At 41.4% G+C, this 12,843-nt stretch overlaps 1 protein-coding gene across 2 annotated transcripts in view; it reads left to right on the forward strand.

Annotated features, from left to right (window-relative positions):
• The window catches only part of LOC133417916 (ankyrin repeat and fibronectin type-III domain-containing protein 1), a 135,481-nt gene that overhangs the window by 87,222 nt on the left and 35,416 nt on the right, over positions 1–12,843 (forward strand). The window contains exon 6 of one of the 2 annotated variants that reach the window (XM_061706140.1): positions 7,434–7,556. The exons of the other annotated variant lie outside the window; for it this stretch is intronic. Within the exon in view, the coding sequence (XP_061562124.1) occupies positions 7,434–7,556 (123 nt within the window). The remainder of the gene's footprint in view (positions 1–7,433; positions 7,557–12,843) is intronic. 2 annotated transcript variants of the gene reach the window in all.

Raw genomic sequence — 12,843 nt, forward strand, 5'->3', positions numbered from 1 at the left:
ATGTATCTTGGTGTTGAGTCAGCCTTATGCTGGACATGAAAGGCAGTGTGGAACTCACAGGGAACGGTATCAAAATCCAACCATTACATGGAGCCCAACCAAAGACGGGGGGGGGGGCATTGAATTATTTCCTCATTTTTGACTCCCTGAAAAAATTTGTTTGGTACGAGTCCGTGGAAAATAATGAGAAGAAAATATCAAAGAGGAGACTGTTTAGAATACGGATGGGCTATGTAATAAATGTGTCTGATTGCTGAGGATTTGTGTTTTGAAGCAATTGAGACAACATTGCTTCCACGCAGAAAAGAAGAAATTGATATTGATCTGATGAAAGTGCTTGCCGCTGGGACAGCCACATCATGTTTGAAAAACGATAACACCCGAGCATCAATGGCGTAAACATCCTGTAGCCGGTAAGGTCAGGTCTTTAAAATAAAAGCAGAGCCGGATAACAACACGCTTGAACCCCTAACTACGGAGTCTACCAACAAAATAGTATAGCATTTTACCCCACTCCTTTCGGAAATTGGACAATGAATGGATTCTTGCCTCATTATTTCAAACACAGATTAACATTGATAAAACGTAATGCAACACACACGTCACACACTCCTCAGACGAGATGCTCATTGTGTTAGTTTAAAGAACATATCAGTTCGCTCTAATGGTGCAAATTCAATCCAAGGAAGGGCATGGGGGGTGGGAGAAACATTTAGCTTTGGATGGGTATGGCATGTGGAAAACAAGGCTTTCTTTGAGCCGTTTTAATTAGCAATGTTCATAGCCTGGCTGCTGTCTTTTATGATTGGACCACTGAAAGGCTTTTTGTGGGCCTAATGAAACGTATTGAGGGTTATGTTCCTGAATTGAACTTTGTTTTTGTGCGCGTGTGTGTTTGTGTGTGTGTGCGTGCGTGCGTGTGCGGCGCGTGTGTGTGTGCGTGCATGTATGAGCATCGGTTGCATTTAACACAGTTCGACTGATGGGCGCCTCCATTCTTTCTGGCGTATTCCAGTTATATTGGCAATGAAGCTTTGTTTTTCCTCCTTTCCAAACTTGTTGTTTTAGGTCCACAGCCATTGACCATAATTGCTGAAACGAGGTCAGGTATTTGTCTATCCTTATAATTTATTATGGTGTCCCTTAGAAATATGAAATAAGATCAGTGGTTAGGAGCAATCAGACGGAGCACATAGCGCGGATAAGTTATATATGTAGCTTCAGATTCTTTTGACTGGAATTAGTTTCTAAACAGTAAACTCATTGTATAGTCTTAGAAGCTGTTTAGGTGGTTCTAGCCTTTCGATAAATGAGAACGCCTTTTAAAAGCATACAGTGAACATTCATGCAGATTTTGGAAGACCTGGCAGAACAGAGCTTTTTAATTCATATTCATATATTCAGAAGGAAGCCACAATGAGGGTAACACTGTATAAACTCAACATTAGTTACGACACCGTTCTCTCTGGTGCACTATTTTTCTCGATTGCCACACGTTCTCAAGGAAACTGGGTTAGTGAGGATAAAGCTTGGTCAGAGTCCACTGTTGATGCCTTTGTGTGTTGTGAGTGGGAGCTCGGTGAATACATTCGACCCTGATTTAATTGCTGCCTTTACAAAATTACAGACAGGGAAAGTGACACAGAACAAGAAAATTGTATTTCAAAGGGAAGCTGTATATTCAGTAGATCACAGACTAAGAAAATTGAAAACAATTAAAATAATGAATTTTCCAAAGTCTTCAATCTTATTAACCAACGTTGGTTTGCCACTTTATGGATTGGTCAATTCTGATCAAGTTTGCATAGGATTATCGGATATATAATAAATCCTCTCTCTGACATAATCCATCCATCCATCCATTTTCTGAGCCGCTTCTCCTCACTAGGGTCGCGAGCGTGCTGGAGCCTATCCCAGCTGTCATCGGGCAGGAGGCGGGGTACACCCTGAACCGGTTGCCAGCCAATCGCAGGGCACATAGAAACAAACAACCATTCGCACTCACAGTCAAGCCTACGGGTAATTTAGAGTCTCCAATTAATGCATGTTTTTTGGGATGTGGGAGGAAACCGGAGTGCCCGGAGAAAACCCACGCAGGCACGGGGACAACATGCAAACTCCACACAGGCGGGGCCGGGGATTGAACCCGGGTCCTCAGAACTGTGAGGCTGACGCTCTAAGCAGTCGGCCACCGTGCCGCCTCTGACATAATCCATAGTGTTTTATTATTTTTAATTTTTTAATTTTTTATTTTATTTTATTTATTTTATTTTTTGGGGCAAATGGTGCTATAGGTTTCCTGCCCATTCCACTATTTCACATTCAAATGTAACACAGAAGTGGCCATGTCAGTGACCTTCAAACCAATAGAGCAGCAATAAGTTTCACTTATTAAAGACAAAAGTCAAGGCAACACTAGTCACAAAAAAGCAGTAAGTAAAGCATCTCTGGGGAGGAAACTCAGAATTTTGTCCATGACCGCCAGGCTTCAAGCACTCATCGACTGATTTATTTCCACCCGATTTTGACAAATTCTGGTTATTTTTACAAATATATCAAATGTCAAAATGTTTTTGAGCTCCTAAAAATTGATGTTCTCCACATAAAATGACTTTAATTCCCAACAGGTTAACAGCATATTGTTGTCAAACTGGCAAAATCCTTACTGTCCAAATACTTACATGACTGTAATAATGTTTATAAAGTCATGAGTTTCCTTTCCAAGTTATTTTCACACTGAAAGCAACTGATATAATAGGCCAAGAAAGCAACAAACATCAAGTGAAAGTGCTTATTAGATTCTGACGGCATGATGTGAACAAAAATATTACATTTTCACAGTATTGCAATTACAGCTCTAAAATGGATTATTTATAAATGTTTGTGGAAATCACAACAAATTTATTGAACACGTAAAAATAATATAAACGATTTCATTTTTTCAATTCAAATCAAAATGTAGTGCAACATTAAAGGTACCTAATTCTCAGAAAATGAGTAGCTACTTCTCTGCTTTGTGACGTAACTTTAGAGCAGAAACGAAGTCATGTCAGCCATACTAGTTAACTACTGTAGTTAATTGCCTTGGTAGCGAGTCTGCCATATTTATTTAACTAACTGTAGACACGCTAACTCTCATAGCTTGTTGCAAACATTCATTTCAAGACCGCGTTATAGTAATATGTTAACATTACCTTGAATTTTTCAAAGAGTGACGGGTGGCGCTCTTGTCAACGTGATAATATATTGGAACTCTTTGTAAGCAGATTTTGCAGATCCTATACCCAAATACACGAACAAAATCACAAAAGTTGTCGAATGTTTTGAGAAGGGCAAAAGTCAAGCGTGACCTTTTAAAACTGCGGTGTACCATGAAACCGGTAACCGGCCAATTCCTTAGTGTATGTAGCCATCAGTTTGTATAAAAGGTTTGAATGGTAGGAGGACTGGATTTGTGTATCGTCTTCCTCCTTCAAGGCGATTGCATCACTATGCACTTCTTGCTGCCAGGACGTTGACCAGGGACAGCTGCTTGGGCCGGTGCCAGGGTTGAGGCTCCCAGGCAGCCAGTTGCCGGCAGATCCCCGACCCACCTGCTACCGGAGACAAATTCCTTGTGTGTTTTAGACATACTTGGCAAATAAAGATGATTCTGATTCTGATTCACATGTCCTGTTTTCCCCTAAAGCCCTCATTTACAGTATGCCCGCTGCCACCCTGTGTTTGTAGTGGTGATCCTATATATTCTGGTGCCTTTGAAGCCATCGTCCTATTGTCATGTGTTTGATCCGAATGTTTGTTTGAAGTATTACCAGCTCTCTTAATACAACAGATGGCCACGAGCCAATCATCTAGCCAACTGGAAGCCAGGACAAGTATTAATGATAACCATTGACGAGACAAACTAATCGCTCTTCTTTATAATTTGTGTTTTTTTAAACCACTGCTGCTGTCAAGGGGCATTAGCGTCAATGGACGGCCGTAGCTGGCATGCACAGCCCACTGCTAGTAATTTAATTAAAAAGCCCTTGAAGGAGGAGTCCAGCCTTAAGACCACCAATTAGGGGTTCCTTTGCCATCTGATGAAAATCTCACACCTCATTTATGTGAGTCATACTGGAAAATATGCGTCTTTGTCTTTGAGGTCGACCGAGTCTTTGGAGACGCTGGCACAGGGTCAGTCGGAGAGGGAGTGGGAAAGAAAGCAGTGAGTTTTGGAAGGGGGTTGCTCAAACAGATAAGCCTTCCTATGAGGTCACTTCAATGAGAAAGCTGCTCCTTGCAACATCTTTATACAGAAACAGGTGGTAGTGTATATTTGAAGCATATTCTCAGGAGGATTTAGTTGAAAATCTTGTGGAGTGAATTCAGAGGTTTGTTTCTAAATACATGATGTGTTTTTGAAAATAATTGTGGGAAAAAACGTGGAAAGACTGAAAAATATGTAGTTTTCATTTGTGGGGATATAGTGTAAAACTATTTTTCACCATTTCAGTTAAGCAGATTTTTTGGGGTGTGTGGCTAAAACGGCGCCCACTGACAGACTTTGGCATCCGGTATGAGTCCTCCCTCCCCCACTACATAAGAACTCGCGCACCTTTGTTTGCATCAGTGACTATTAAGCGAAATTGCAAGTTGCTCGGCCCATTGATACCACTATAGCGTGCAGTTAAATGGCTAGCTATGCCTACCCCCCCCAGAAAATGCATCTTCCCTGAATACCACAGAATAGCGCATTATCGTTATTGAAATTCCCAAGCGAGGAGGTGATGCCGCCGACAAGCCCGCTGCCTGTCCGCCGGCCAAGAGGAATCCCCGGTTAGCTCGCGAGCTAGCTAGTGGCTGGCGCCTCTCACCACGGCAACCTGGTGGGATATATTCCAGCCACCGGAGGTTTAAGAACGATGCTAGATGAAGTAGCGTCCATTTTTCAGCATGCTGTGGTTTCACACCCACTGCATTCATCCATCCATCCATTTTCTACCGCTTATCCGAGGTCGGGTCGCCGGGGCAGTAGCTTAAGCAGGGACGCCCAGACTTCCTTCTCCCCAGCCACTTCATCCAGCTCTTCCGGAGGGATCCCGAGGCTTTCCCAGTTCAGCCGAAAGGCGTAGTCTCTCCAGCGTGTCCTGGGTCGTCCCCGGGGCCTCCTCCCGGTTGGACGTGCCCGGAACACCTCACCGGGGAGGCGTTCGGGAGGCATCCGAATTAGATGCCCCAGGCACCTCATCTGGCTCCTCTCGATGTGGAGGAGCAGCGGCTCTACTCTGAGATCCCACCGGATGACCGAGCTTCTCACCCTATCTCTAAGGGAGAGCCCGGACACCCTGCGGAGGAAACTCATTTCGGCCGCTTGTATCCGGGATCTTGTTCTTTCGGTCACGACCCACAGCTCGTGACCATAGGTGAGGGTAGGAACGTAGATCGACCGGTAAGTTGAGAGCTTCGCCTTTCGGCTTAGCTCCTTCTTTACCACAACAGACCGATACAAAGTCTGCATCACTGCAGAGGCTGCACCGATCCGCCTGTCGATCTCCCGTTCCATTCTTCCCTCACTCGTGAACAAGAACCCAAGATACTTGAACTCCTCCACTTGGGGCAGGATCTCATACCCGACCTGGAGAGGGCACGCCACCCTTTTGAGGACCATGGTTTCAGATTTGGAGGTGTTGATTCTCATCCCAGCAGCTTCACACTCTGCTACGAACTGCTGCAGTGAGAGTTGGAGATCACGGCTTGATGAAGCCAACAGAACCACATCATCTGGAAAAAGCAGAGTTGCAATAGTGAGGCCACCAAACCGGACCCTAACTACGCCTCGGACAATATGGACAATCCATGATGAGCACAGAAGTCCAAAAACACAACACTGCTCGGGTTCTGATAGGACCTGTTTGCCATGGGTGACCCTGCCAGGGGCATAAAGCCCCAGACAACTTAGCTCCTAGAATCATTGGGACACACAAACCCCTCCACCACGATAAGGTGACTGCTCAAGGAGGGGCCACTGCATTCAAGATTTAGATTTTTCACGATTTTGAAGCCTCATTTTATATACTTAAATACTTTATATAATTTTTTTTATCATTAACATTTGGCAGAGTTGTTAGTGACACTCTTGTCTGTCAGATTTACAAGACATTTTTACTTTAGAAGGACTTTAAGTGATTGCACAAACTAAAGCATGAATATGAAAATATTCCTTTCATTTTAGAGTTATTTTTGAGAAACCTTAGACTCCAACATAGCCAGTTCAGTCAGAAAGCTTTCAGATTTTTTGTTTGTTTGTTTTTGTTTTATTCATAAGGGGAAAGTACTGAATCCTTAACTAATGGTTTGAAGTTTGGAAAAGTGCTATTTTGAACAAGTACGGTGAATAGCCGCCTGACTTAATACTTGGTGGTTGTTAGATGGAGGAACACAACATGGAGTATGCGCACCGGATAAAAAGTTTGTTTACTTAAATTTTCTGCTCAAAGTCAAACTGGAACATTGGCAACCAAGTCAATTAGATTAACATGTATTTGTGATTGTTTTTTTTTTTCTCTCCCCCCTGTTAAAATGATTTGGAAAATACGAGACACAGTCTACGACTCTCCCTGCAACCTCATGTGTCCTCTGGGAACTTTGGCGTTGTTGCAGTGTTTAGTAACTTCATGGGAAATATATTTCAAAACGACGGGTGTCTGACAATAATATTTCACATTGATTGAATAATTTGCCGTTAAAATGTGTTTTAGTACTTTACATGAATCTGCGGTACTGACTTTCTTGACTGTCTTGGTTACATTTTTGTCATCAATAATGTCCAACTTTATTGCTTTTTCAGGCTGTCTGTTTTCTTGTTTGCAATTAGTTTTTTTACTGAGAACAAGAACAAAACGAAGCATTTGAGCTGTTCCTGAATGCCTCAGCAGTAAATCAAGCTGTAGTATTTGGTAAGGCGAAATGGCTCAATAAAATAAAAATATACATTTCAGACCAAATGGAGTAGAATGCATTGCCATAACATCAGCATATACTGTATGTAATAATAATAATTTAATAAAAACATAGAAGACCCTAATTTGCATAAATGAAAAAGCCCTTTGCCAAGTGATTTTTGTGCCTGGTTGATGACCAATCAAATAATTAGTGCGCCATCACAGCTCAGGGCATTGTGAGGAGGCGCCTTGTCATGGTACTGATTGTCTGTGGCCTACATTCAAAGGGAAAAAATTGAACCCCGCACCTCAGAACTGTGAGGCTGACGCTCGAACCAGTCGGCCACCGTGCCGCACCAATAAACTAATAACATAAAAAATTAAAAATTTTATTTCATGAATTAATTTATTAAATTATTTTTGTCCTGTTCCGTTGTTGTTTAAAACTGTTGTTCTCTTGACACATTAGCAGGTTCCCTGATGGATTTTTCTCCCCCCCTTTTTCGCAAGGTCGGAATTTGGAATCTCGAAGTTTACCCATCGTCTCTCCCTCAAAGAACGTCCATCCAAAGTCGAAAAGACCGCGTCGGAACGAGCACATTCCTACAGGCGACGCTCCCTTAGTGTGGATTGGTAAGTGCAAAGACCTTTTTTTATCATCGCGACTTCTTCCTTGCTCTGGGGCAAGGATTGTTGCGGCTGTTACAACGTCTCGTTATGTGTTTGGTTGGAGAGCGCCCAGCATCTCCAGTTGCGCCATCCCATCTCGCTGCGCTCCACTCGGCGGCCAGCCGGAAAAAGGAAGTTTGAAAGCATTCCATGGCGAGGCCGCTTTCACATCCCCGCCGTCAATCCTTCTTAGTCTCCCCTCTTGTTGTCTGGCCTCTACTCATTTATTGACCCATTCATGCTGCCATACGCTCGTCTGGCATCCTCACTGAACTTCCTGTTGTGTATTCTTGGCTCTTCCTTCAGGCCTCTCTTCCCATTGGGAAAACAACCTCACTTTCCTGCCCGAGCAGTCGTGGAGCTAAGTGGTTTCCAATTTCTCATTACCATGGCAGAGGTGGCAAAAGTACCGTATTTTCACGACCATAAGGCGCAATTAAAAGTCTTCAATTTTCTCCAAAATGGATGGGGCGCCTTATAATGCGGCACGCCTTATGTGTGCACCGAGTTCCAAAATCTGTAAATGTTGTGTGTCTTTGATGAACGCTCCACTTGACTGACTGGGAGCATTTCCGGCCGACACGCTGCTTATATAGGGGGAAGGCGGACGTGACTGAAGACAGCATGCGGACCTTAAAGGGGGAAGGGTGCGCTTGAAAGAGGACGCTAAAGGACGCATATCCAGCTTCAACAGAATAGCTGCGCGAGCAATACTAAGCTAGCATTAGCACTGTAGACTAGCCGACATTAGTCACGGCTGCTACGTTGGTAGCACGACTTATTTGTAATGGAGCTGTCATGATCCATCCTGCAGTACTACAGGAGCGTTAATATAAGCAAAGCATAGCACATTAATTTATATAGCGCATTTAATACACAAGATAACTCAATGTGCTTTACATGATTAAAAGCATTTAAAAACAAAGGAAAAAATACAATTAAAACAGCGTATAAACAAGATACATATATAACTAGACTGGTACAACATTGGTTTGAAGTTTGATTTTTTTATTTATTTTATTTTATTTTTTTAAATGTACAAGCAAGTACAAAAAAATCAAAAAGAGATGATAAACATACCTGCTCAGCAGAAAGATTGTTATTGCTAATTCCGCGTCGCTTCTATATCATCTCAGCCACCTGAGGTCCCGTCGCTCTGCTTCTGTTTGCCTTATACCAAGTTGTTTTGTTAGTTTACTTTAGGTAGTTGTCAGATACACTGTTTCTGATTGGTTGCTTAGGTGGCAAGGTTTCTTGTAAGTAAATGTAGTGGTTCAAGATGGGGACAGAAATGGATGATTTCCCCCCCCACAGATCATTTTACTAATGTACTACTGTCCGGTCATACTACCAGTTTATCAAATAAGACTCCCCCCCCCCCCCCCCCCTTACTTAAAGTACAAAAATAAAATGACTTTTTTACTGTCATTTATATAAAATACCCATTTTGATACCTTTGAGAAATGAAACAAAATAATCTGCACACAGTAATCTGCATAGTTTCCCCCTTTTCAACGAGCATAGGCACATACTGACGAAAATGTTTTTTTTTTGCTGGTCATTTTTAGGCTGACACAAGATGCCATTCTCTTATATATAGCCATGGATGGAGAATATTTTGCTTCTCCGAATCTGCTGCTGTAAATCAAGTTCTCACCATTTGCGGGGGTTGAGAATGGTAACAAACCTATTTTGACAAAGTAAGGAGTAAATACAGGGACGAAAGTAATATTACCTGAAAATCTGCTTCAGTGCAGTAACAAAATATTTATACCTCCCACCACTGCACCATGGGGACGAGAGTTGCTGTGAGAGGAGTTAGTTTGCGGCTCATGAAAAATGTACAGGTGCCGGATTCTCCCCGAGAGTCATGTAAGGACCCACTGATGGGTTGTACGAGGTCTTTTGTCGACCTTACAGGACTCACTGTGTGGTCTCGGGGTCCATGTTGGGAATCAATGTGTGGTCCATCAGCGGGATGGTGGTGTTAAGCGTACAGGCGTTGCAGTGAACTTGCAGTGTGAGGTCTTTGACTCTTTAACAGCTCCGTGTTTTTTTTTCTGCCATATTGCCAGCGAGGGAGACCTGGCCTTTAAAGTTTTCACACTGATTGATGTGGTCTGCTTTTAATGAAACACAGTGGTAGATTGGACATGCTTATTTATGAGCGGGGGGTGGGTTGCTCGTGTACAGATGGAATCCGACTTTCTCCAGGGTGAGCCAGCGTTACGAGAGTGTGACCGTTCTTTTTGTGACATCATAAGCAAGGGATCCCAGGACGAGACGTTGCATGGCGAGTCATACTCCTGGGAGGTCAAGCCAAGCGAGCCCAACCACTGACTAGACCAGCGGCGCTGCCTTGAAATGCAAAGTCATCAGCATGGAATCTATTGAAAACCTCCAATGAATCATTGGAATGGTTGGGCTTTTATACTACTTCCTTCAGACTATACTTTATTATTTTACTCTATATTGAAGAATGTGATACTGTAATTGTAATATTTTATTTAGAACCATCCTTGTTTCCAGGGTCATTTATATTATATTATTATAAAAAGTGTTTAGAGACTCAAGATTTTCTAACAATGGGAGTAACTTTTTGTTTTTTTTTATCAAGCAATATAGCCAAATCCTGTACAAATATACCACCATCAAATGTAAGGTTTTATGCCACAGCTGCCCTCAATTGGTAGACACCCAAGCACAGAAGAAAAACATGCCAGCTCTGCACAGGAAGCCCAGAGTCAATAGTCGAACCTTGAAACTCAGAACTGTGAGGCAGTTCCACTAACCACCGTGTTGCATTTTTAACTGAAATTATGTGTTCAATAGTAAAACGAAATTACAGTGGTGCCTTGAGATAAAAGTTGAATTTGTTCTGTCACCAGGGTTGTTACTCAAAACAGTTGTATCGCAAAACATCACTCCTCATTGAAATCAATGACAATACCATGTGCAATGTGGTTTTAATACGGAAAATAGCACTCTATAATATTTTACGATGTAAAAACATATTTTAATAACAAAGCATTAAACACTTAGTGCATCATGATTCATTATTTGCGGCTCCTTCTGGTGTGCGTGACTTGGGAGGCAGTACAATACAGTCATACACAAACAAAGAGTTTCACAAGTCCTGTAAGTGACTCAGTAGGCTGCTGTAATATTATTATCTTTTTTTTTTTTTTTTGCAGAGGATAAAGATTATATGGCTTTGAGTTTTTTTCAAATTGTCTGCCTACATGTGTTGCTGCACTGTCAGTGTTCAAATATCTGGTCCCTAAAGGATTATAACACTGCCACGTCGATGCTATTTGTTAGCCTGTCTATGGTGTTTCCCATTATGTGTTAGCATGAAGCTAACAGACTTAAAGGCAAAGTTTTGATGTGGTTGTTTTAAATGCACAGTGTGTAATTTTCCGTGTTTTATGATTAGTTTGACCGTAAACTTCAAAGTCGATGTCTCGATAAACAGTATCCAAAAAATACATAGTGTTCCACAAAAAAAGCCAATTAATATTTATTGATTAAGAGCGTGGTTTAATTTAAACTTATTTACTTGCATTCTCGAGTCGAATGAAAATGTTTTTTGATCGGTTAAATGTTTTGCTTGACTAATTTCTGACTTCTCAGAGAAACTCAGAGATTTCTCAAATGTAGGTGCAGAAGGATGAATTCACGTCGATGTTCAAAGTGGTAACTTATGGAGTGCTCTCTGCTTAAATGCTGAATAGTGATCGTCTCCGAACAACTTATGACAAAGACTGACATATATATAATGATATACATAATATGGACCAGTGGTAGACCTACGGGCAGCCCTCAGCAGTAAAACAGTCTCATTTGGCTCGACTCTTGACGACAGATTTAGTGGCTCATTGCCGTTTATGCTGAGAGACAAACAGACTGTGACAGTTCGGGGAATTTTGGGCCAAGAGAGCCAGTTTAGGAGTTTGAAACCGTTTTGTAGCGTTCTCAATGTCCATGAAGGCCTCAGGAAAATTCTGTAATCAAATAGAATGGAAGCTATGAATGGTGAGGTTTGAAGGGTTTGAATATACTTCGCATTATTTTCACAATGATAGGAAAATAATACATCCAAGAAATGTTGAATATCCATATCTTCTCACTGTGAGTGGTAGTTGCAGCTCTGTGTCAAATTCAATGAAACAAATTCATCGTGAGTTAACATTTTGATTATTTTGAATCTGATTAAAACCAGAGTTTCTCAAAATCCAAGATGAGCTAGACATGTATGGATTTACTACTTCAGCACCACAGACAGTACCACCTATTTATTGATACATGAGTGAAAAAACAAAGTGCCGCCAGCCTTATGGCTATCACTGGAAAGCATATCCATTGCTGCTATGATTTCCAATAAAAGTGGGCCTCTCAGCTATTCCCATATAAATATGCAAGTGTAACGTTAATACATAAACCTTTTGCCAACATAGTATAAATTAGTTGTTCTCTACTTACCGCTCTGCTTTAGACACACGAACACAAACAAACACAATTGTACACCGCTGGACAAAGACAAATAAATACTTAATTGTCAAGTGATTCTTCTTCTGTATTTAGAAAAGTGCAGTTATAATAAATCTGAATAATGTGAAGGCCTCATCCTAGATCAGGTGAAAAGTAAAGACAAAAATGTATTTCAGTAGGGAAAAGAAAAAACCTCAATTGTAGGAGTGGGTAAAAATATGAACTCATATGTTGGTTGCAATTTGTCATTTCCTGTGTAAATCTGGAACATGAAGAAAAATGGCAGCTATTTAAAAATTGTGCATTTCTACTTCTTACTGAATCGACATCAAAGCATTTCAATATCGAATCAAATTGCGACCTGAAAAATGGAATTGAATCGCAACCCAAACAATAGGAATCAAATCGTGATGTTCTTAATAATACAAGCCCTATTCAGTTGTAACTACTGCATAATCAAACAATGGTGAAGAAATACATTATTTTTGTTGGTTTTGTCTGCATTTCAGCCCACCAATGATTTCTTTATACTTTTCGACTTCAGTTGTGTCTTTGGGATAAGTTAGAAAGAGCCTATTATGAGATGGAACGTTTCCATTTGGTCACAATCATCATCTTACTTGGGCATCCTTTGTTAAAGAAAAGCAGATTGACTACGCACTCAATTGGAATGAATCTGCATTGAATTCGGGTTGTTTTGTCTGCGTGTGTTTGCCCGTCTGTGTTTACAAAGGCTTTATCATGGTCCGGAGAATAGGCC

This window comes from Phycodurus eques, chromosome 19, assembly GCF_024500275.1.
Source record: "Phycodurus eques isolate BA_2022a chromosome 19, UOR_Pequ_1.1, whole genome shotgun sequence".
NCBI classification, from domain to species: domain Eukaryota; kingdom Metazoa; phylum Chordata; class Actinopteri; order Syngnathiformes; family Syngnathidae; genus Phycodurus; species Phycodurus eques.